General features: G+C 39.3%; 2 protein-coding genes across 5 annotated transcripts in view; one reads left to right on the top strand and one right to left on the bottom strand.

The window, feature by feature from the left end:
• The window catches only part of arhgef25a (Rho guanine nucleotide exchange factor (GEF) 25a), a 103,687-nt gene that overhangs the window by 13,298 nt on the left and 64,882 nt on the right, over positions 1-25,507 (top strand). For all 4 annotated transcript variants that reach the window (XM_067446020.1, XM_067446017.1, XM_067446021.1 and 1 more), the window contains one exon: positions 2,275-2,413. In XM_067446020.1, coding sequence (XP_067302121.1) covers positions 2,368-2,413 — 46 coding nt within the window. In that variant the 5' untranslated portion in view covers positions 2,275-2,367. The remainder of the gene's footprint in view (positions 1-2,274; positions 2,414-25,507) is intronic.
• LOC137078585 (uncharacterized) lies at positions 5,906-11,839 on the bottom strand. Its single transcript, XM_067446016.1, has one exon. The coding sequence runs from the start codon at positions 11,511-11,513 to the stop codon at positions 6,213-6,215; it is 5,301 nt and encodes a 1,766-aa protein (XP_067302117.1). The 5' UTR covers positions 11,514-11,839; the 3' UTR covers positions 5,906-6,212.

Raw genomic sequence — 25,507 nt, 5'->3', positions numbered from 1 at the left:
TTAATTTTTTGGGTGAACTAACCCTAATGGTATGTACAGTGACGCATTGCTGCCACATACATATTATTTTTTTCACTCAATTATGTCATAATAATGAGATCTTATGTCGTAAAAATGTAATCTTTTCTCGTAATAACGAGATCTTATGTCGTTTTAATGACATCTTTTCTTGTATTAACAAGATATGTTGTAAAAACGACAATTTTCTTGTTAAAGCAACATATTTTCCCCTAATAAGGACATGTGTTGTATGATGTGTTGTGTACAAAATATGCATTTATCCACATTAGAGAATTTATAAAGCATGTGTGCCTTTGTCACACTTCCATGTTTGAAAAGCGGAAGCAAGCTCAGCGTAATCTTCCACTGCCTGTATTAGTGGAAGGGCTCAAAGAATGAAATTGTTGTAGTTTATTGATGTAGCTTACAGTTCATAACAGATCACCATCTTCTAAATGGACCACTCGTAATTTTGACGGACCAGGTGTAGCCATTAATAGGCCTGTAAGACATATATTTAAGGCGTATTAAAAACAGAAAGACTCCAGGCATGTGGGTTCGTTACGCACATCAGTCCATTCTGAATGGACTGATGACAAACCAGTGCGATTTTCCTGGGTTTATTTCTTAAATTTTAACTAGTGCATATACTCGGGTGCAACTCCGTGTTAAAAAGGCACAGGTTGTATCAATTCTCTAATGTGGATAAAGGCATATTTTGTAGCTGCACATCACTAAACAACACGTCCTTATTAGGATACAAATTACACACTTGTGCCTAAGAACCGTCTTCTTCCATTTTGCTATGAACTGATCAGTGTTCAAAAAAAGTTGGGAAAATGTATATGACCTATATAAGAGTGATTCCTGACAGACTGTCTTAAACAACAACACCAAAAAACCTTTTAAAGATGGAAAAAATCATCCACCGACTTTCAGAGCTGCTACAGAAACGACTTTCGACATAGATAGAAATGTAGTGGAGTAAAAAGTACGATATTTGTCTTTCAAATGTAGTGAAGTAAAAGTATCCAGAAAAAATTACTAAAAAATTAGTAAATGTACTTAGTACTGTCCACCTCTGCCTTTAAGGCAGCATACATTTAATAATTTAATTAATAAAAATAATAATTCACACTCTGTTATTTCATCCTGTTAATGTACAACAATACTGAGGTGCAAATAGTATGTATCTGTCAAAATAAAGTATTAATTACATGTAATTACTATTTACAAATATTGAAAAGAACTGCAACTTTATATTGTATATAATATCACTATTATCACTTAGTGAATAGAATCTACAGCTATTTGCACTTAGTGTAAATATTATCTATCCCTAAGAAAATATGTTGATTTCACTGAGTGTAAATGTAATATAGTTGCTATTAACATTTGGTGTAAATTATAAAATAAAATGGCCGCTGCCATTAAAACCCCCCCCACATTTCTTTTCTTTTTTACCGCAGTATGTTAACTGAGTTTCTCTAGATGTGAGCGGACAAGTGTTAATGTCGAGCCCTGCGTATTATAAATTAAGGTTAAACCACTGTAGTCACATAAATGTCTTTACTACCTTTTCTGAGGCTTGAAAGAGCTGTTGCACATACTGTCAGTGGAGGGATAGAAAGCTCTCAGATTTCATTAAAAAGATGTTTATTTGCATTCTGAAGATAGATGAAAGAATGGCTTATGGATTTGGAATGACATGAGGGTGAGTAATTCATGACAGACTTTAAATTTTTCTGTTGAAATAACCCTTTAATCTTTATTGGCAATCATATTTGTTATGGGTCAACCTAGATAGGGCAAACAGAACAGCAATGAGGACATAACAAATTTATGACTAAAAAAGGAAAAATCTGGTTACCGCTATATGACTATACAAATTGTAGTCTATTACTAAATACAAATATCATTAAAAATAGTTGGTTAGTAATGTAATCTATTGCAATTACACATTTAGATTACTTTTAGTTGACTTTTGACAACTTGTTTAAAAAATGTATTTGAATAGTATAATCTTGTTCAATTGTACCAAAGAAAAAATATAAAAATCTTTGTTATCAAAAACACGAAGTTTATTAAACATTCCCTAGGTATTGGAGTAGTTTTATGAAAAGGTAATAATGAATTAAATCTTTAAAAATTTTTATTAAAACAATGTTTTTTAGAAAAGAAAATGTAAATGATATATAAAGACTTCTTTTGTTGTTGTTCTAACAAAAATACACATTTTGCTTATTATTTGTGACTGTCCATCTTTGGTCTTAGAATTCGGAGAGTATTGACCACCTGAGTGTGGAACACGAACGGAAGGCAGGACAACAACCCCCTTGGGACACAGAGGGACTGAACTGGGGTGATATGTCCCGGGACAGCCTGGAAAGAGTAAGAAGAAGAGATAGAGCAAGTAAGACGACAACCATATTTGGTCAAATATATAAGCAGGTTAAACATACACACCAAGAGTTGGTAGATCAACTCCAACTTGAGGAATATGGAGCCAAGGCACATTTGAAAAAAGTATGGATTCTGAAAACTGACTTGGCAAAGTCTTGACCTTCAGTAACAAGGGAGTATATGCCAGTGTTGATGTTAATGTAAGGCCATGTTCCTGTTTAAAGCAGCTATCAGTTCTGTTTTAACTACGCCTCTCTCCTGCCACATGATAATCAGGAGGTTTTTTTGATGTGCGCAATATACTTAGTGACAGAGTGATATCCTTATTATGGTCTGAAACCATATGAAAAGGCGTCTTTCTGCTGGACTCAACCCACAATACAAACAAACATTCTGGCCTACAGTGTTTACTGTTTGCCAAATATTTAAAAATGCATTTAACACTATCATCATGTTTTGGGTGCTTACATGGGATTATAATGGTTTCAGCATGGGCTGAAAATAACTTCACCTAAGATTTAAAGCCACAGTTTCGATTTCCCTGAAAAGTGTAAACACTGCGGTGCTATCAAAACATTGCACTGTTTGTTTGACCATTCCATCCAACAGGATATTAATAACAGTGGCTAAACCAATGGCATGAGTTTAGGGTTAGACTGCCTGTTTGTCTGACCAATGGAAGTCAGGGCTTTTAGAAGCAGCCTGTTTGAAAACACTCATTGGATGCTTCTCTTTCACAGACCGTGATGACGTGTTTTAATCGGTCATCAATATCGCAATTCAAGTTACAAAAAACAACTTACTGCTGCTATGAGTGTGTTTCTAAAATGGGTGTGATGGTAAAAATAAACATCTTTATTATTGCGGGTTACCATTGTGAAGAAGAGTGGAGCATTTGCTTCGGCTGTGGACTAATACAACTAATGTCTAATGACTTTGCTGAAGGAGCTATTAATGCTTGGCATTTAAGATGCTAATGTGTGCTTCTTAAAGGGTTAGTACACCCAAAAAGGAAACTGATGTCATTAATGACTCACCCTAATGTCGTTCCTCACCCGTAAGACCTCCGTTCTTCTTCAGAACACAGTTTAAGATATTTTATATTTCAGTCTAGTTATATTGCAGTCTATGCACACTATACTGTCCATGTCCAGAAAGCTAATAAAAACATCATCAAAGTCGTCCATATGTGACATCAGTTGGTTGATTAGAATCTCTTGAGGCATTGAAAAAACATTTTGGTCCAAAAATAACAGAAACTTCGACTTTATTCAGCATCAGTCTTTTCCTCCACATTTGTTTTCAAACCTCAAATAAAGATTCAAACAGCCATGAATCAGTGAATCGAACAATGATTCAGATCGCCAATGTCACGTGATTTCAGCAGTTTGGATCATGTGTAAAACTACCCAACTGCTGAAATCACAGATATGTATACGTAGAAACCGCTATACATTAGCCGTCCGCCATTTTAGAACGGTCAAAGCCGGTCGCGCTTGTCTCGCTGATCACTCGCACCTGAAACGTGTATTACAAAAACAGATTATGATATCGTCCATTCTGTCACATTTGCCGGTGTTCTCCTCCGAGATGTGCTTTGATTTATGACGGGCAGCATATATCTGCTGCAAATGCCCCATTCCCAAACACATGCATATAATATGTTGTATATAAGTTGTTCACTTGATAAATGTAACATTAAAGTTAAGATACGCTTAGTTTAATCATTTAAACAGGCCTTCACCTGGCAGTGATGTGTTTTTGTGTATTTTATTGTTTATTTCACAGCACTGGATGTTATGTGGTGATTGTGAAACACATGGAACACTGCACTACATGATTTTATCAGTTATCTTTCATGTTAATCAGGTCAAGTTGGTCAACAAATATGCACCGTGGCTTTAATTCAGCGTGAGCATCGCAGCAAAAATAGACAACAGACTTGCTGACAGACGGGCATGCTTATAAAACAGCCGAAATATGTCGGGTTTTCTTCTTTAAATACTCTTACATTTAGTTTGATTTAAACACTTTCAAAGGGTCAATGTGTTTCCACATTTTCCAGTTTTTGAATACTGGGAATTGAAATTCAAGAACCATGAAGCCTGTTACTAACAAATGTTACGTGTTTTTGTGTATATCCGAACATTATCACTGTTCACCTGTCTCACCTGAGAGGTTTCTTCTGGAAGTTAAACTCACGCCGGGCTTTACAGAGTTTCACAGAGGCTGCGCAGGCCCAGTGTTCTTTTTTAATTTTTGTTAGCGGGTGATGATTCACAGCTTCTGAAGTGTTGACGTGTGTTGACTGTTCTAAAATGGCGGCTCGTCAACGTGCCTGGAGCGCTCGAATGAGGTATCTACGTATACATATCTATGGGTGAAATCACGTGACATTGGCGATCCGAATCATTGATTGATTCACTGATTCATTCATAAAGTGATTCATTTAGGACTGAAACAACTGACATGAGTGAGTCAATGAATCATTTACTCAACCAATTCGTTCTTACGCACAGCTATTACATTCAGGAAACAAATGCGTGGTGCTTTGAAACACTCAACAGTTGATCATGCTTTGACTTTGTTTGGAAATAATATTGTTGACACAGAAAAGCTAGACACATTCTCGGACAATATTATGTCTAGTGTAGACAATGTAAGTTACTCAATCATTAATTTCTTGTTTATTGACATTCTGTGTAAATATACTGGATATATCTGGATATCACGCTCACATTCTTACTCTTAGTGAACATCAATTCGCATCACAACTTCTCCAGTGTTTGTTGATGGCTGGATGGAATACTAAAGGAAAATGTCATTTTTTGTATGCTATTTTTTAACCGCAGTCCAACAATGAAAGTCTGGAGGGGTAAATATGGCTAATGATGTGTTTTGGTTGCTAGTGACTGACTCCGTTAGGTGTAGATAAGTGGAGGTAACTGAGCTCTTATCAGATTGGCTTTGTCACAGGTCTAAACAGGTGGTTAATGAACCACACCCTGTAACTGTACGGCCTGAACTGATAATCAAACGTTCTTAATCAAGTTGTTGTGGGGAAACAATCTTTGCTAATCTTCCATGACGAAAACTGGATGAAAAGCTGTCCTGAACAGTATCCAGATGGGAGGCACTCGCCTGTCTTTGAAAGAGTCTGGAAAGAAAATGTGATTATTAGCTAGAGTTAAAATGATTAAATGGTGTCCATCAGAACAGAAAGAGCTTTGCAGTGGGATGGGTACTGAATCTTGAAGTATGTGTCATGATGTAGCTAAATCAGGACGTGTTCAGGACGTGGTGTACATAGGATAGCAAGGAGCCCTAGGATGTTTGTCGCAAATGAGTCTGCTTAGAATTGCAGTGTCAGACTGGTGCTTCTAAATATTAGTTTAAGCCATACTGTTGTACATTTATCGTCTTGGTGACTAAGAATAACGAAGGGAGACGTTGCTTCGTTTTCGACGTTTAATGGAACAAAACAAACAAAACAAGAGTGAATACAGCGTGTGCTTGCTCAGCAAATCATTCACAAGATGGCTCCTTGCTCTAGCTCCTGAACATCAACAAAACAGTCACGTGACCTTTCACCATGGCACACTGCATCTTGGGAAATGAAGTCCGTTTCAATACAGTTCACCAATCATAATGACACATAGATTGTTTTTAACCACATATGAATCTCACACATGAGCTATTAATCTTAATGCTGTTTATTAATGTTAACTTATTCATCTTAACTTAACTATTCTTTTAAATGATCTTCCAACAAATAAATTCTCAACATCCTCCCCCCCATAAACTACAGTTTATATAATTTCCAAAGGATACAAAAGCTGGATGGGTCTCCGCAGAACAGTCCCTGAACTTGTGCGAACTGCACATGACCTCACTAGGCCATCACGACCCGGAAACAGTTCCTCAATTTTCCCTAGCCTCCAGCTCTGCCTGGGAGTGTTGTCTTCTCCGATGAGTGCAACATCTCCGACCTTCAGCAGAGAAGGCTGTGGGGTGTCACAGCGATGGGCCGACTTCAAATCCAGCAAATACTCTCTCCGCCATCGGTTCCAGATGTTGGTCATAAGTCTTTGTCTGTAGCGCCACCTCCTGTTCATCTCCTCCTTGCTCGCTGTTGGATGGTTAGCCTCAGCTGGACATGGCTTAGGAGGCAAGCAGGTCAGTCTCTGACCCACCAAGAAGTGAGCAGGTGTTAGTGGCTCTGGCTCATCCACATCATTGTGCACATAAGTGAGCGGCCTCGAGTTAATTATGGCTTCAGCTTCAGTCAGAATGGTGCACATTTCTTCAAAGTTAAGTTTAGCTCTGCCAAGCACTTTTCTGAGAATAATTTTGACTGATCTTACCAGCCGCTCCCAGAATCCGCCCCACCAGGCTGCTCTTTCAACGATGAACCGCCAGGTTATGCCCTTCTCTGAGAAGAACTCCCGCAGCTGTGGGTCTTTAATTCCTTTCCAGAGCTCCTTCAAATCTTGATCAGCTCTCTTGAACGTCTTGGCATTATCGGAATAGATCACCTTACATAATCCTCTTCTCGAGATGAATCTTTTCAACGCTAGCAGGAAGTTCTCTGTAGACATATCTGAGACCAACTCTAAGTGGACTGCTCTGGTCACAGCACAAGTGAAAAGTGCTATATACGCTTTTGTCATAACGCTCTGTGTCTTCACATAGAGTGGCCCTGCGAAGTCCACCCCAGTTGTCTCAAATGGCGGTGACTCTGTTATTCTGTCTCTTGGCAGTGGTGCTGTAGTCTGCTGTCCAGCCTTTGCCTTGAATTTCTTGCAGAATACACATCTGGACACAACCTTCTTCACTACCTGTCGTGCCCTCAAAATCCAATACTTCTCTCTTGTCTGCACTAAAGTGTCTCGTACACCCGCATGCATTATCTTCTCATGTTCATACTGCACCAACATTTCTGCGTATCGGTGGTTGTTGGGCAAAATCCAGGGGTGCTTTTCTCTGTAAGAGAGATCAGAATACTGGAGCCTTCCTCCCACACTGAGCAGCTCATCTTCATCCAGAAATGGTTTTAGCTCTCGGATTCTGGAGTCAGTGTTGGGACATTTCCCTGCTTTCAGCAGATCAATTTCAGAGCTGAAACTCTGGTTCTGAATCACTTTTATCCAGTGTTTTCCTGCTTCATTCAGCTCTTCTGCCGTCAGTTCACCACTGAATTTTGTGCTTGAGCGGGTGTTGGTGATAAACCTCTTTACCCAGGCTGTCACTCGGAGCACTGTTTTTAGTTTGCTGTATTCCTCCAGACATAAAACAGGGCTTAAAAGGTCTGGGTCTTTGGTGACAAGCTGTATGGCAGTCTGGTATTTGGATCTGAGTTCAGACCTTACCTCATCTTCCTGAACATCTTCCCGAGTGTTCTCTGACTGATCAGGTGACATCAGACCACAAGGACCATTCCACCACATTGTGCTCTGCTTCAGGTCCTGCACAGTTAGGCCTCTGGTGGGGAGGTCAGCTGGATTCATATTCCCTTTGCAATGAGACCATGACTGCGGGTCAGTTAGAGACTGGATTTCTGTGACTCTATTTGCTACAAACTGTTTCCACTTATGAGCAGAACCACAAATCCAATGCAGCACTATCATTGAGTCTGTCCATAGTCTGAGTTGTGTCTTGTCTAGTTGCAGTGCTTTCATGAGGGTGTTCCCCAGCCTGGCTGCTATTACAGCACCCATTAGCTCCAAGCGTGGCAGTGTCATCCTTTTGAGTGGAGCCACTCTGGACTTGGATGCAACCAGGCTTATGGTGACCTCTCCTTCCTTTGTTTCTCCTTGAAGATAAGCAACTGCACTATAAGCCCTTTCACTCGAGTCACAGAACACATGTAGCCTTAACTCTTGACCGTCCTGATGTGGCATGTGTGTTTGGTACCATCGTGGGATTGAGACCTGATGCAGCTGAGGGAGCTCTGAACACCACCGTTGCCATTTTTTCGTCAGATCAGGTGGCAGTTCCTCGTCCCACTTGAGCCCTCTCTCCCACATCTCTTGGAACAAGCACTTAATCCTGATGGTGAAGGGAGTCAGGAATCCTAGAGGGTCAAAAATGCGTGCAGAAGACTGCAAAACACTTCGTTTTGTGTTTTCTCTGTCTTTTAGAATATCAAGCAGCCCCCTGAGGTCGAAAACAAAATCATCAGTGCCCGGTCTCCACACTAAACCCAGCACCTTCAGCACAGACCCGTGTGGTTCTGGCTGCACAGCACAATCCATCGAGCTCTTCTGCCATTTTTCTTTGAGCTCAGGAGAGTTCGTCATCCATTTACATAGCTCCATGCCTGCAGCAGACATAATGTTCCTGGCTGTTGTTGTCACTGTATGTGCCTCTATCACCTCACTTGCACTTGAAATAAAATCATCAACATAGAGTGAGGAGCGGAGGACTTCTACAACTTGTGGGTGTTCTAACTCATACTGTCTCAAATGCTTCCTAATGGTGGCTGCGAGTAAGAATGGGCTTGATGAAGCTCCAAACACCACTCTCGTCATTCTGAGTATGCGCAGCGTCATGTCCTTCTCCTCTTTTGGTGGTCCTATGAACCACAGAAATCTCACAGCGTCCCGATCTCTTTCTGAGAGTGAAATCTGAAGAAATGCTTTCTTGATATCTGCCATATATGCGATTTCATGCAGTCTAAATTTGATCAAAATACTCATCAGATCTGGATTCAGATTGGGACCTGTTAAGAGACAGTCATTTAGTGAGGGACTTCTATCTTCGTGGGATGATGCATCAAATACAACCCGCAGTTTCGTTGTCGTCTTATCCTCTCTCAATACAGCGTGATGAGGTAAGTAATATGTCTGACTGCCTTGTGGTGATGCATGCTCCCTTGGCACATCCTCAGCCATTCCTTGTTTTAAGTAGTCCTCCACAACTTCATTGTATCTGCTGTAGAGTGTGACATCTTTGCTTAGTTTCCTTTTTAAACTCTCAAGTCTCTTTTTTGCGATGCGGTAATTGTCTTGGAGTGGAGGATGATGATGTCGCCATGGCAACTCCACTTCGTAACGCCCATCCTTGAAGATGGAGGTTTCCTCGAACCGCTGCAACGCTTCTACATCCTCTGGGCTCTCAGACTTCTCACTTGTGATGCCCAGGGACTCAAGCTCCCAGAATGCATGCAGCTGTTTATCAATCTGTGCATCCTCGCTAAGCTGAATATGCATGCAGGTTGTCTCTGTCATGCTGGACACTGCTACTGGGCCTTGCACTGCCCATCCGAAAGTGCTCTCCAGTGCCACTAGGCTCTTTGTCAGTCTTTCTACTCTTCCTGATACTATCTGCCAGTAGTAATCAGAGCCAATTAGCACAGAAAGCTCAGTTTTATCATCTCCAGCACAGTCTGCTAGTTGAAGACCTCTGCTTTTCATTTCCCTTTGTATATGTTCACCAGGCACTTTCATCAGCGCTGTGCACACTTTGGGGGTGACAACTGCCTCTATTTCAATTCCCTGCCGATTATCCCAAACATTCTTCAAGCTGAGCTTCACTATGTTGCGACTCACCGTTGTTGGAGCAGAGGAGCCAAATGTGTGAAGAGTAAGTGTCCCTTGTCTAGTAACAGGTAGCTGCAGCTCCTTCACCACATTCTCATGCACAAAACTCCCCTGACTGCCTCCATCTAGCAAGCAGCGGACCATCTTCCTGCTTGTGGGTCCTATAACCCATGCCTTGGCGGTCTGTAGCAGCACAGTGTTCTCAATGTCAGGTTTGCCTTTCTCTGCTTGGGGAATTACTGAGGAAATAACAGTGTCAATGTTGGCAGCCGCAGCAGGTGGAGATGCCTCATTTTTCTCACAAATGGCTGTATGATGCCTGCCTCCACATGTGGCACATGACGTTCCCTTTGACCTGCAAAACCTGGCGATGTGTTTGGACCCCAGACACATAAAGCACCTGCCAAGCTTCTTCAGTTTTTCCTTGCGTGCCGACACTGAGTGGTCTGGACATTTTTCAGATTTGTGTTCAGCGCTATCACAGAACAGGCAGTTTTGCATTTTCTGGTCAGCAATGTGTAGTGCAGCTGCAGATGTCATGCTTGGTTTCTTTAATTTCACATCACTGGCTGAATATGATTTGCTGCACGTTTTGTTAGCAGACTGATTTTCTCTCTGGTTGTATGATTTCATCATTTGTAAAGTTCTCTCTCGGCTCTGAACCTCTTTCTGCAGGAACTTCAACACATTAGGCACATTCCACTCATCATCATCATCCCCTCTGTGACGGCTGTATTCAAGAGCCATGTCGTCTGGCATCATTCGGAGCAATATTGGGCACAACATACCACCATAGGTGTCTGATACCACTCCCAACGACTCCAGGCTTCTGACTTGAATTTCACAGTCATCATATAACTGCCTTAATGCCCTGACATCAGATGATTTCTTAACAGGAGAGAGATTCAGAAGCTTTGACATGTGAGCATTTACAATGAGATCTTTCCTTCCAAATCTGCTTTTTAGAATATCAACTGCAGCATCATAGTTACTGTCTGTCAATGTGAGTCCTGCTACTGCTTTTGCAGCCGTTCCAGTAAGGTAAGTTTTCAGGTAGGTAAACTTTTCCTTTTTACAAAGTGCATTGTTGCTATAAATAGCAGTCTCATACTGGCTCCAAAATTCCTGCCATTCACTAACATCTCCGCTGAACTTCTCAATTTGTAGCTTGGGCAGTCTCACAGTCGGTTTATTTGCGCTACTATCACTTGACAGAGCAGGCCTTGGGTTACTCACAGTATCATGTTCTCGGATCACTCGGTGAGCTCGCGCTTTCATCTCGATGACGCGGTCTCTGTATTCCTCTGCGAGTTCAATCTCCGCCTCCACGTCCTCCAGCGCAGTGTGTTCCTCCACTATGCTGTCCAGCTCGCGTAAACTGTCCTCCTTTGCTGACAACACGGCTAACATGTCCCGCACACGATCGATATCCTTTTCTTCCTTTAATAATTCAACGTCGATCTGGTTCAGCAGTCTCGTTGTGGAACTCCGTATTGTCCGACGCTTTCTTTTGGACCTTTCAAGTTGTTCCACACCGGCCGGTCGCTCTTCGTTATCTTCGTCACCCATAGCTTTCTGCTTCCCGGGTTTTCGGCACCAAAAATGTTGTACATTTATCGTCTTGGTGACTAAGAATAACGAAGGGAGACGTTGCTTCGTTTTCGACGTTTAATGGAACAAAACAAACAAAACAAGAGTGAATACAGCGTGTGCTTGCTCAGCAAATCATTCACAAGATGGCTCCTTGCTCTAGCTCCTGAACATCAACAAAACAGTCACGTGACCTTTCACCATGGCACACTGCATCTTGGGAAATGAAGTCCGTTTCAATACAGTTCACCAATCATAATGACACATAGATTGTTTTTAACCACATATGAATCTCACACATGAGCTATTAATCTTAATGCTGTTTATTAATGTTAACTTATTCATCTTAACTTAACTATTCTTTTAAATGATCTTCCAACAAATAAATTCTCAACACATACCAAGCACAAGCAGCACTGCCTATTTAATCAGGGTTGCTTCCTTTGCTTTTATGCTGTGAATTTGGGTCACATTTAGTTTTTTATGCCCAAGCAATGATCCAAATAATTACGCCACAAAAGGATAGTTAACTCAAAAACTGTTTTATTTACTAAACATCGTGCCATTCCAAAGCTGGATGGCTCTCTTTAATGAAACACAAAAGAAGTTCTAAAGAGATTGTAGCATTTGTAATGCAAAAAAATGCTTTTCTTAGTATTTTGTCAAAATATTATAATATTTACAAATATAGATATACAAATATCTTGTTTCTAGTCAAAATATCAAAAAATTACGAAACATTAACAAACATTAACTAGACAAGCAAAAATTATTCTTGTTTTGGGAACAAATAACTCAAAATTAAGAGTTTTTGCTCTTTTAAAATAAGCAAAATAATCTGCCATTGGGGTAAGAAAAATAATCTTGTTTTCGGTTTGATTTAAGATAATTTTTCTTACCCCATTGGCAGATTATTTTGCTTATTTTAAAAGAGCAAAAACTCTTAATTTTGAGTTATTTTTCCCCAAAACAAGACAATTATTTTTGCTTGTCTAAATACTTGTTTTAAGAATTTTAAGATGTTTGGACTAGAAACACGACAAAAATACTACGTAAGAAAAGCATTTTGTGCAATGTGCAGTTAAAATAAATGAGGAACAAAACTTTCAATATTCAATAAGGATGCAAAAGAACCATAAAGTCAATGTCATAAGCCCCAAAAGCAGTCCATGATTTCATGTGCTAAATTCCAAGTCTGTACTATAGCTTTTTGTAAGAAATACACACTGTTCACTGACAGTCTTGCCCTCCAGTGAGCTGTTCACCACTGAGAGACAATCATCGAAATGCAAGTAGATTGTGGAAACGTTCAGGTCTCTGCGATCAGCTTATGATGCAAATCAGTCCAGTCCAAGTCCAGTCGAATCAATTAATTATTGACACGGTTTTTATTCTTGGGAGAACTGTTGCTTCACAAATGGCCTTTTAACCATATAAGCTTTAGCCTTTTTGCAAGATCCATGTCTTTTCAAGCTAATACTTTTTCAGTTGCCCATCAATAAGATCTGAAGGGCTTAGAGTGGAATTTCTATTCGTTGCTTTGTCTGTGGCTGAAGAGGCCGCTGCATTACTAGAGGAGCTAGAGGCACTAGAGATCACCCATCTGTTAAAGATTAGAAACAAGATGCCGTTTAGTGGCTTCAGTGGAATCACGAGACTGTGCCAACATTCACTAAATCACACGCAGATGTGTGCACATTCACCCTTTTTTTTTCTTCTTAAATTTTTTTCTTTTCCTTATGTCCAGCGGTCCATTCAGGACATTTCCTTGGATAGAAGCCCTTATGTCTTCCTCAAATCCCCAAGCTTCACTGTCCACCCTAGTGTGATTATTTTAGGGAAACAATCCTTGAAGCACATCAAGTAGCTCTTTCGCAACAGGATGACTGCGCAAACGTTCAAAACAACACGTATGCCCTTCACCTCCTATCTTTTGTCTGGTTAAATGCTTACAAACAACAGGAAGCAGCAAGTGCTCCCGTTTCGAAGGAGAAGGGCTGATACAGTTTCCTAGGAATATGACCGCAGATAGCGAGAGTGACATAATCATATGAAATATGTCTGCTTTAAATGTTTTATGCTGTGAAATATTTAATCTTTTCATATTTTAGGGCGCTGGAATATAGTTGTTTATAATATTTGTATTATTCATTTTAGAACTTAAATATAATCGTTCATGTGCGTGCAAGGCTCAAGTCTACTGCAGTATTTTTTGTTCATAATTATTTAATTCATAATTCTTCATTCATTCATTCATTATTCAGTTACAGCAAAGCTGCTTGGGTCCATCATGTGTTGCTTTGTAATATATTGTGTCTCTTACAGTAAGAGTAATCACTACAGTAGTAGAAGATGCCTGCTGTGCAAATAAGATATTTTTTTGGGGTGCTGATATTGGAAAAAAAGCATTAACAGTGTATCTAACAAAACTCTATATATGGTTTGATCTGCAAGACATCACCATCCATTCATAAGTTGGTGCATTATAAAGGCCTCCTTTCCACATATTCCTTAAACTAAAAAACAAAAACACACAGCTAGGGGAATGTGGAGTCAGAATTCCCGAGAGACCCATAGGCTAAGCGAGCCCGACCTTAAAAGGTCCTCTGTTACCACAAGATTTGGAGCTGCACATGCCACACTAGGGAAAATTGGTGCTGGTTGCCTCAGGGTTTCTTAGTGTGTGTGTGTATTTTCATGTCTGTTTATTGCATATGTTTAATGCATGTGAAGACTTTATTAGAACATAAACATTGACCGTTATTGCTGCTACTGTGTGTTGTGTTATCCAACCTAACTTGGATTGATTCATTCATTGTTCTGGGAAAGGATGTATTCTTCTAACCTGGTCCAAAAAAGTTATGTTTTCCGCTCTATCTGTTATTTTTTTGTCATTCAAATCTCATTCTGTCTAATAACATTTTATCTACGGTTCTGTCTGTCATTCTATCATTTGTCTATCTATCATTCTTTTGTTCTGTCTGTAATTCTTTCATCAAACTTTCATTCTAGCATTTTACTATTCTATCTAGCGTTTTAGACTTTTCAGAAGGTTGGGGTCAATTTGCTTTTTATTCCTGAAAGAAATGAATACTTCTATTCAACAAGGGCACATGGAATTGATTATTTTAGAATGTATTCAAATTGTTATTTTAAACTGTAGTAATGTTTCACAATAGCACTCTATTTACTGTATTTTTGATCAAGTAAATGCAGCCTTGGTGAGCATAAGAGACTTCTTTCAAAAAAGTGTGTGTGTGTGTGTGTGTGTGTGTGTAAGAGGGTGTGTGTAAGAGGGTGACATGGGAGTGGATTTTCAAACCTCTCCTATTCCACTCCCACAAAAAAAATACCGTCCCATCCCAATCCCACGAAAAAACTGGGGAAAAATCCTGGTCCATCCCAATCCCAAAAGAATGACTCCCGTTCCCTTCCACTCCTGTGTTGTTTTTTTGGCTGGAATTTATCAGTTACAGTAAAAAAATCAATACAGATCACAGCATACCCATGCCCAGCTGAATAAAAACCCAAAATGTTGTTTTTGTTTAAGATGGCTATCAGTTCAATATAATAACGATGCACACACATTAAATTTCACGTAAATCATCTATGCAAACACAAGCACACACTCGCGCGCAGTAAATGTCTTGCAGCTAGCTTATTCGTTTTCACGCCTTCTTTTTGGTTACTTCAGACTGCCCTAAAATGTCGGTGAGCACAACTGAGGTATCATTTTCCAACAGTAGTCATTGCAGCGTGGCTTTCTGGTCTGACTCAATTTTTATTATGATTTTCGTGGCTACAATGTGCATGGGGAAGCCTCCTTTCTCTTACATTATTGATGATTGTCATTGCCCTCCAACTCTTAAGGGTGTGGAGCATGTCATTCACTTAACCAGCCACACCAAAGCAAACAGGAGAGCATAGAGACACGCCTTCTAGAAATGAGTTCAAAATTAAAACATATAGTTAATTTATATAAACAGTTAATTTGTAGAGATGGTATCATAGTATTACGATTCCCGGTCCCACCCTCTCCCGGTAAAAAACATTTAGCTCCTATCCCAATCACGTGATTAATAGTGATTTTAATCTGTGCACATCATGGCCACAGAATTAAAAAAGGAAACAAAAAAGATGTCACTATAGAAATAATAGATGTAAGTCTAAATCTAAATGAGGTCAAACTCAAAGCATATAAAAATAAACCAGAGCAAAGACATCCTCTCGAATTAATGCTCCAAATCGGGTGACACATTGATAAACTGCTGGCCCCTGCACTGGGGCTCTAGGCCAGAAGCCAAAGCTTCACACCCAACAACCATCAGACATCATCCTCTCAATCAGCTCCTAGAACAGTTTGAGCTTGTGTCAGCCATGTCGTAAAGCTGTAGGGCTGTTTTTATATTTTGTATAGTGTTGTGTTTGTCCACTGGATGTTGATATAGGGTGACTGTTGGGTGAGATGCGTCCTGTTATTATAAGGTGTGTGGTTTAGGTTGGAGCTTGGGAATTGGATGGGTCATGTGGTGGACCTTGGTCTGTTTTGTTTGGGCTCTTTGGTGCTAACTGTTGCCTTGTTGGTCATTAATCAGAGCAAAGGTTGCTACACTTTCCTCCAAATGCCTTAGCCAAGTTCTCATGAAGAACAGTGCTCCGGGGAGGTAGTCTTTGATCTGAAGATGAGAAAAGGCTAGCCTGACAACGTTGAGTCATTGTCTCTTTGGCTACAGTGTTCAGACAGTCATGCAGACAGAGACAGCAGTCTGCATCTGCAGAGATCAGACGTAATGATCTGCTTCATTATATATCAGGGAACAAAACTGGTCCACAGATGCCATTTCCACACTGTGATGTTTTATGAACAGAAATCCCAGGATGAGATAAAGGACAGAGGAAACACATGCTGCTCTAGACATCAGAATAAGATGTAAGAGGAGACTTTATATGGGAATGGAAGCAGACATTTGGTGTCTGTATATAGCATAATTTAAAACGGATATGCTTTAAATAATCTCTGCCTTAATTTGTGGTTGAATGAACTTTGTTGAATGTCTAGATGGTAAGAAGGATTGCGTTTACCTTAGATAAACCTGCATGTTTAAATATCTCTACACTAATCTTTAAAAATCCTGAAAATCCTCTTCGGGACATCTTAGCGACTGGATTTATAGGATCTAGGGAGAGTACTCAGCTGAGGTGCATCTGTTTAAATACAGTATGTAAGGAATGGGGAGTCTGGTTAGAGGGATTGTGGGAGGCATCGCTAGATAAGTTTTATTCATGTAGTCAAATTTCATGCATGTGCTTATATGCATCTATGTATGTCTATGAATGACACGTATTTAAATGTGCTTTTGTGTGGTGTGTGTCTATGTAAATATTGGGGTTGGTAAGAATTTTTGCATGTTTTTGAAAGACCTGTTTAACATTTATGTACTATTTTTTTTTATTATATAATAATGACACTAACCCTGTACCTACCCCTATACCTAACATTGACCTATGTAGTTACATTACATCACTCATTACTTTTGTGGGTAAGTAGTACACTGTACATTGAAAGTACATGTACTGTAAAATAAAGTGCAACCAATGTGATTGCTGTGACAACTGAATATTCTGCTGCTTAATATTTTTGTGGAAATTTGAGCTTTTTTCAGAATTCTTTGATGAATAGAAAGTTCAAAATAAACTAATTTATTTCAAATAGAAATCTTATAAATTACTCTCACTGACCCCAAATTTCTGTAGGTGACATTCCAAACATTTATTGTTATCATATGTTTCTGAAAATACCCCATATGGGGTAATACTTTATGGCTAATTAGTACTGAAAACTGACCTGAAATTAATATGAAATGTAAAATGAATATAAATACATTGTTGAATGAATATCATTACACTTTAATTAAATGAGAATTTAAAGGTGTCATTAATTGACTTATAATTTTTCATACTGATGTCTGAGGTTAACTAAGGACTTGTGTGTGGTTTTTACATTCAAAACCATCATCATAAACAAGTAATAGGCTATTTTCTACACTCGTTTTGAGGCTCTCTCCGGAACGCTGGGTTTTGATGGGCGTGAGTCTAAACAAATACAAATACCGATCAACAGGCATGTTTGCTATGCGCCCCTTTAAATACCGTTTTTAAGAAAGACCAACATCCACAAATCTTTCTACAGCGTCGGCAGCAGACGGGACTGTGAACGCAGAGTAAGGGATTCTCCAGCCTGTGACTGTGTGCTATGGTATTTTCTGTTAGACACATACAAATAATCAATACGATCTGTAACAATGCAATACTATCACATACAAAAAAACTCACATAAGTGTGCTGCACCATTCCTGTCGGATCCAATATTGAAGGCACAGCATTGTCTTCTCAGTATGTTTGCAAATTCAGTGTCGATCTGTGTCTTGTTTACAAACGATTATCTTACCATCTTCAGCTTGTTTATTGCTCGGTAACACGATCCGTTTAGCTCCACGAGTCAGTGGGCGGGGCTACAGAAGCAGTGTAACATATAGAGGCGGCGTTTCACCCTTCTAATTCGTCATTGATTTGAGAGCCTCGTTTTCTGGGCCTGGTGTCTATAAAAGCTTTTCTTTTACTACCAAGGAATTTTTCAGCTCTGAAACTTACAGGATATTCTTATACCATAATCTTTTATATATAAAAGGCTCAAGAGAAAGTTGATTTCTTAATTCATTACCCCTTTAAAATGTAAAATTCTGTATCTTATCTGCAACTTCATTTCAAAATTATTTACACATCCCACATCCCGTGTGTGTGTGTGTGTGTGTGTGTGTGTGTGTGTGTGTGTGTGTGTGTGTGTGTGTGTGTGTGTGTGTGTGTGTGCGCACATTATTGTATATATTTTTGTGAGTCCTGGCCAATCTCTTGGCCTGGGTTTGGAGACAGACCAGCAAACAAAGTGCAGAGCATACGACACCAGCTCACTGCAGCCAGCCGGCTTTCTGCCAGCTGTCTCTCTGTTCTCACACACTACTGCTTATTCATGCAGGCCTTAATTGGAGCTCCTGCTTTTAGAAAGAGAAAGAGGAAGAATGAGAATTGAAGAGAGGTCTAAACATCCCAATAAAAACACAGTATGGGGAAGTTATTGCATAGTATGATTTAGAATGGGTTGGTGAAGTGGAGAGAGGGGTATTGAATTAAGTACGTTTACTTTCCATTCACACATCTAGGTAAATTTAAGCTTGCTGACCTTGAACTCACTCCTACTAGTATTTTAATTGTTTTTGTCACTGTCAAATCTGTTAGTCGAAGCTTGAATCACTGTTTGTATAATTAGCATGCCGTGAGCACTGCCAGAATCCATCATTGTCATCAGTATGTGTAAAAACAAGTCAGAGGGGAGTGGGAAAACAGAGCCAACTTTACATTAACTTATTTGTACATTCGGTTTTTATGTCTGTATTTATCTACACAAACATTAATGGACATTGATAATATCTTCAGAGCGTGAATATTTTCAGAGCGTCCCAACACAATAATGTTCTGCTCCGTGGTGTACACTTGGCATGATGGGAAAACTAGTCTGAAAAATTTGCAGTTTTGGATGCTATATAAAATGCATATTCGTGCAGAATTAAATTAATAAAAAATGCATAATTAGGCACTGACCTAAAAGATTATTAGGGACACCATACTAATACTGTGTTTGACCCCCTTTCACCTTCAGAACTGCCTTAATTTTTTTCGTGGCATTGATTCAACAAGGTGCTGAAAGCATTCTTTAGAAATGTTGGCCCATATTGATAGCATCTTGCAGTTGATGGAGATTTGTGGGATGCACATCCAGGGCACGAAGCTCCCGTTCCACCACATCCCAAAGATGCTGTATTGGGTTGAGATCTGGTGACTGTGGGGGCCATTTTAGCACAGCAAATTCATTGTCATGTTCAAGAAACCAATTTGAAATGATTCGAGCTTTGTGACATGGTGCATTATCCTGCTGGAAGTAGCCATCAGTGGATGGTTACATGGTGGTCATAAAGGGATGGACATCGTCAGAAACAATGCTCAGGTAGGCCGTGACATTTAAACGATGCCCAATTGGCACTTAGGGGCCTAAAGTGTGCCAAGAAAACACCCCCCACACCATTACACCACCACCACCAACCTGCACATAGCATGTAACAAGGCATGATGGATCCATGTTATCATTTTGTTTCTGCCAAATTCTGACTCTACCATCTGAATGTCTCAACAGAAATAGAGGCTCATAAGACCAGGCAACATTTTTCCAGTCTTCAACTGTCCAATTTTGGTGAGCTTGTGCAAATTGTAGCCTCTTTTTACGTTTTGTAGTAGAGATGAGTGGTACCCGGTGGGGTCTTCTGCTGTTGTAGCCCATCCGCCTCAAGATTGAGTGTGTTGTGGCTTCACAAATGCTTTGCTGCATACCTCTGTTATAACAAGGTTATTTCAGTCAAAGTTGCTCTTCTATCAGCTTAAATTAGTCGACCCATTCTCCTCTGACCTCTAGAATCTACAAGGCATTTTCGCCCACAGGACTGCCGCATACTGGATGTTTCTCCCTTTTCACACCATTCTTTTTAAACCCTAGAAATAGTTGTGCGTGAAAATCCCAGTAACTGAGCAGATTGTGAAATACTCAGACCGGCTCGTCTGGCACCAACAACCATGCCACGCTCAAAATTGCTTTAATCACCTTTCTTTCCCCTTCTGACATTCAGTTTGGAGTTCAGGAGATTGTCTTGACCAGGACCACACCCCTAAATGCATTGAAGCAACTGCCATGTGATTGGTTGATTAGATAATTGCATTAATGAGAAATTGAACAAGTGTTCCTAATAATGTTCCTAATCATCCTTTAGGTGAGTGTGTGTGTGTGTATGTGTGTATATATATATTTATATATAATAAATTGATTTGTCAAACAGTCCAGAGCAATGGGGAGTGTGAAAAAGGGGTGAAGTTGAAGAGGTGAAGAAGCGTGTGCAAAAGTGTCAGATCTGTTGTGTGATAAAAGAGTACCAGCAAGAATGAAAGGAAAGGTGTAGTGAGACCAGCGATGTTGGTGGATGGTTTGGAGACAGTTGCATTGAGGTAAAGACAGGAGGAAGAGCTACAGGTAGCAGAGCTGAAGATGTTGAGGTTCTCTTTGGGAGTGACGAGGATGGATAGGATCAGGAATGAGTACATCAGACAGACAGCACATGTGAGATGTTTTGGAGACAAAATTAGAGAGCCCAGGTTGAGATGGTTAGGACATGTTCAGAGGAGGGAGAGTGAATACATCGGTAAAAGAAAGGATGCTGAGGTTAGAGCTGCCAGACAGGAGGTCAAGAGGAAGACCAAAGAGGAGGTTTATGGATGTAGTGAAGGAGGACATGAAGGTAGTCAGTCTAAGAGAAGAGGATACAGAGGATAGGCCTAGATGGAGGCAGATTATTTGCTGTGGCGACCCCTGAAGGAAACAGCTGAAAGAAGAGAAAAAAGAAGACAAAGATTTCAATCTTAATTTTGGAAAAGTACTTATTTAAGTATTACAAATCTTTATATTAACTTGCTTTCTATTAATGCAACATAGTGAATGACAGCCGTACATAGTCTCCCAGTGACTTGCATTATTGTCAGTTTAGTGTTAAGTGACTAATTTACACCAAAACAAAAGTAACATGTATAGGCCTGTGGCTTCATCTCCTGAAAACATTTTTCCCACTTACATTTCATAATGAACCCAAGCTCTGTACCAACTCGTTTTCCATCAGTTCTGTTTTGTGAATTGGAATGTGCGCAAATAATTGTGGTCGTGAAGAATTCATTTGATGCATCCTTCAAAATGAGCTGAATGAAGGACAAGAAACAAAGGATGCTAAATGACATGGCAGCTGAGATATGCCCCCTTACAAACGCAATCTTTTAACAATTTATCATGCAGCTCTACTATATGTATGAGGGTGAGTCTGGATGAGTTAATGTGTGTTGAATATGTGCGTGCCTGGATAGATACATAAATGGAGGCAATGAAGTGGGGAGAATGAGTGAATAAACAGGAAAGGGTGAGGGAAGAACAGAGGAATCGTAAGAGAGAGAGAGAAGAGGGGTATGGGATTAAATGTGCTATTCACCTCACATTGCCCTGTTGTCATGGAATTCTAAAATGCGTATGTGCTGATGGATTTTAATATTCAAATGCAGGATATTATTTATTTCTGAAAATTGTTTAGTATACTCACTTGTTCAGCATAGAAAACTGCCATTCTGATTTTGAACATCGATGTTATTTTAACAGAAATGCATTATTTAATCAGAAATTATATGATATTTAATGGTACAATACAATACATGAACTTTTCAAGTGCTAGGCACCTTACCTTAATATTTCCCAGAAGTTTGAGTGTGATCAAATCAGAGTAGAAGATTCATGAGCGAGGTAAGGACTTGCACAATGCCCAGGGACTTTGTATACACTCCCTCTACTGATCAGAAATGTTAATGCACTCCCATACAGCATGCATGTAAGGCTTGTTGTTTATCATAAGATCACACTGATGTTACATTCTTCCCTTAACCAGTTTTGGCAGATACTGTACAGTATGTTGGTTTTGAGGGAGGTACCTGCCTCTGAAATTATTTGCTCGCTTGTCTTTAAAGAAACAACATACTATGCCGTAACTGGAAAAGCAAACACAACAAGCGCTCAGAACAACTTATGAAAATTTGCACTCCTGTCATGGCTAATTTTACTTAGTATCGCAAAAAGAAAAAAAGCAAACTGGTTAGGGAAAGAGGATGGCGAGATTAAAGAGAGGTTAGAGAGATATACGAACATCACCATAAGAGCTAATTGTTGTCATAGCCATGCAACTCCCTTTCTGTTGCTGTAGTAAGCAGTGTACACTTAAAATGAGAAGAAACAGAAACAGGACAGGCTTGTTTGATGTGCAGCATTAGTCTTTACATCTGAAGGTATGCTTTAAAATGGACTTTTTAGTTTCAATTTAATTTGTCTCCTTTTTAAGCAAATCAAAATACAGTTTGTTCTGTTTGTCTGTGTAGTTGGATTATAGATAAGAGAGAAAATGCAGCTCTCTTTTGTTCTTGTGAGTAAAATATCCTCTTCCATTAACACCAGAGGAAGACACTGCAGCATGATAGGTTGCTGTTTACAACACTGCAACCTGGTGGAGGTGTTAAGAGGATGACAGCAATTTGCAGTAGCAAAGTAGCATCATTTGTTTTCAATAAGAGTTGCCGATTTGAGGCGAAATGAGTGACAGTGATAGGCCAGCTAGCAGTATGTTTATAATAGAGCCACAGCAGGTTTTTGCATAATCAAGCTGCATTTTCCATCTCTCTGGGCCAAGTATGACACAATGCGTAAACAAATATTTGAAGAATTCAAAATGTCATGTCATCTCTCTTTCAGAGCACGAGCGCAACACTGAGGCCAATTAGAGTCTGATTAACATGTTTAATGCTAAATGAAGCCATTCAATTATCTGGTAGTCTGACTTTTAATTTCAGTCTGACTAAAGTGTCTTAAAAAGATAAATTATTGCTTTAATCTGGCTGAAACTGAACTGTTAAATTGCATTAAAAAATGCACTTGCTCTAGATTTGTAGCCTACACTGTAAAAAAAACCCTCAAGTTTCCAAATGAACATTTTCTGGTGACTGATCACATCTAAATTTTTCAGTTGGACAAATTAAATTTCTGTGAATTAAATTGCATCAATTCACAGAAATTTAATTTGGCCAACTGACATTTTTAGATGTGATCAGTCACCAGAAAATTTTCATTTGAAGATATTATTATTATTATTATTATTATTTTTACAGTGTATATGATGTATTTCACACACAGTTTTAGACATTTAGAAGTACCCATAAAGCTGGCTTCAATTCATCATTAGTTTAAATATAAGTTAGGTTGTTTGACTTTATTGCATTGCATATATTCAGCATGTGGTAGTCTGAGTCCTGATGTTTTTTTATCTTTTAAACAGGACCTGATTGGGGAATTGTTTGTTGGCTGCTTCAGTGAATTCTCCATTCTCATTGGCTGTATCATACTTGTATGGAGCCTCTAGGCTTTTCCGCAATAGACACCGGGTAATTGGGCTCTAGAGAGAGACTAATTCCATCAACACACACACAAACTCAGCAAAATCCCCAGCTGCTCATGTACTCGAGAAGAGGCCTGCACTCCATTTCCTGCTCCTCTTTACCATTAGCATCACATTCCGACACACTTTTCTTACACGAGCCTTGTCTCTTTATAGGGTTTTTCACACTTGAAACTGTTAAAGGGATAGTTTACCGAAAAATAACAATTGTCATCACTTACACATTTCTTGCAGCTTGCTTTTTTTCTGCTTAACACTATAACCGCCATGGGGTAAATTTCCCCCCCAAATGTAGCTACATAACAAGTCTCCCAATCATTGACTTTTACTAAAATTTTGTCATTTATAATCCCTTGTTGTTAAAAATTGTTTAGATAAAACCAGATAATAAAAAAAACGGGGCATTTATACTTAAAACCGCCAGTATAGGTCAGATTTGCCCCTATTTAAATGTCATGAACTGGCTTTTTTTCTTTTTTTATACTGTTGTCTGAGTTGTCAACTAATGACGTTTGTGTGGTTTTTACATTCAAAAACATCATAACTAGTAAGTAATAGGCTATTTTCTACAGTGGTTTTGAGGCTGTCTTCTGAACGCTGGGTTTTGATGGACGTGCTGCAGTTGAGACCTGGAAGTAAACGCCCACGCCCACGACTAGGATTGGATAAGATTTGCATATTTAATGAGCTTCAGCTCCGTTGTCATATCTATGCCCCTGTCAGCTCAGTTCACGAGGGAGAGATTATTTTGAAAGCGGCAACTGCAAAGATTCTCTCAACCACAAGGCTCGTAAACGTCTTTATCAAGCAAACACAATGATTTATTTCTCATCCACCCGCGATTGATTGGAATATTATTTCTGTATTACATAGCCTGTACGATCGGTCGATATAAGAGGGAACACACACACACACACACACACACACACACACGTGCGCAACCAGATCAAGAAAGAATTTCTGCTGACGGCCGTACGTTTTGGTACACAGCCCAAACACACAGCCCCCGGACTACTATTACTACATATAAAAAAGATGTACTCACATAAGTTTGTTTCAACATTCCTGTTGGATCCAATATAGAAGGCACAAGATTATGTCTGCAAATCCAGCACTTGAGACTTGTTTACAAACGATTCCGCAATGAAATGAAGTGAACACAAGTCTTCCCCACATGAGCTGGAACTTCATTAAAAATAAATGAAGTAACTTATCACACATTACTACTATTATGATCCTTATACAGTGACTGCGTTATTCCACAATATCTTGCTATCTTCTTTCACATGTTTATTGTTGCTGGCTAGTGATCCGATCAGCTCCAGGAGTCGGTGAGCGGGGTTACTGAATAACACGTGCTGTAGAGGTGACGTAAGGATGAAGCACACGATTGTTTTCTGGGCCTGGTGTCTATAAAAGCTTTTTTTTGACTAAACAGGAAGTTTTCATCTCTGAAACTTACAGGATAAACTTATATTACCATCACCTTTTATATATCAAAAGCTCAAGGAAAAGTTGATTTCTCAATTCATCACCCCTTTAATTCCTTTATTTTCATGCTGTGTTTGAGTAACGTGTCGGCTTAGGCTAATGTAAATAGTCACTCAACGCACATGAAGATGTTTTAGCTTATTGATAAATGTTTAAACTTTGGATTTATTATTAATTTTAGTTTTGCAATTTTTGCTACTATGTTGATTTATTCAAGTTTGCCCATTTCGTAAAAAATATTTCCGATCTGTGATGTAGGCTAATTAATTTTTTTTTCATGATTACCCCAAATGTATTGGTGTTGTTCTCTTATTCAAATATAAATTATATAACTAAACAAATTAATAATTA

This window comes from Pseudorasbora parva, chromosome 6 (genome assembly GCF_024679245.1).
Source record: "Pseudorasbora parva isolate DD20220531a chromosome 6, ASM2467924v1, whole genome shotgun sequence".
Taxonomy (NCBI): domain Eukaryota; kingdom Metazoa; phylum Chordata; class Actinopteri; order Cypriniformes; family Gobionidae; genus Pseudorasbora; species Pseudorasbora parva.
Note: the sequence above shows the minus strand (reverse complement) of the source record. Positions and strands in the feature narration are given on the sequence as shown.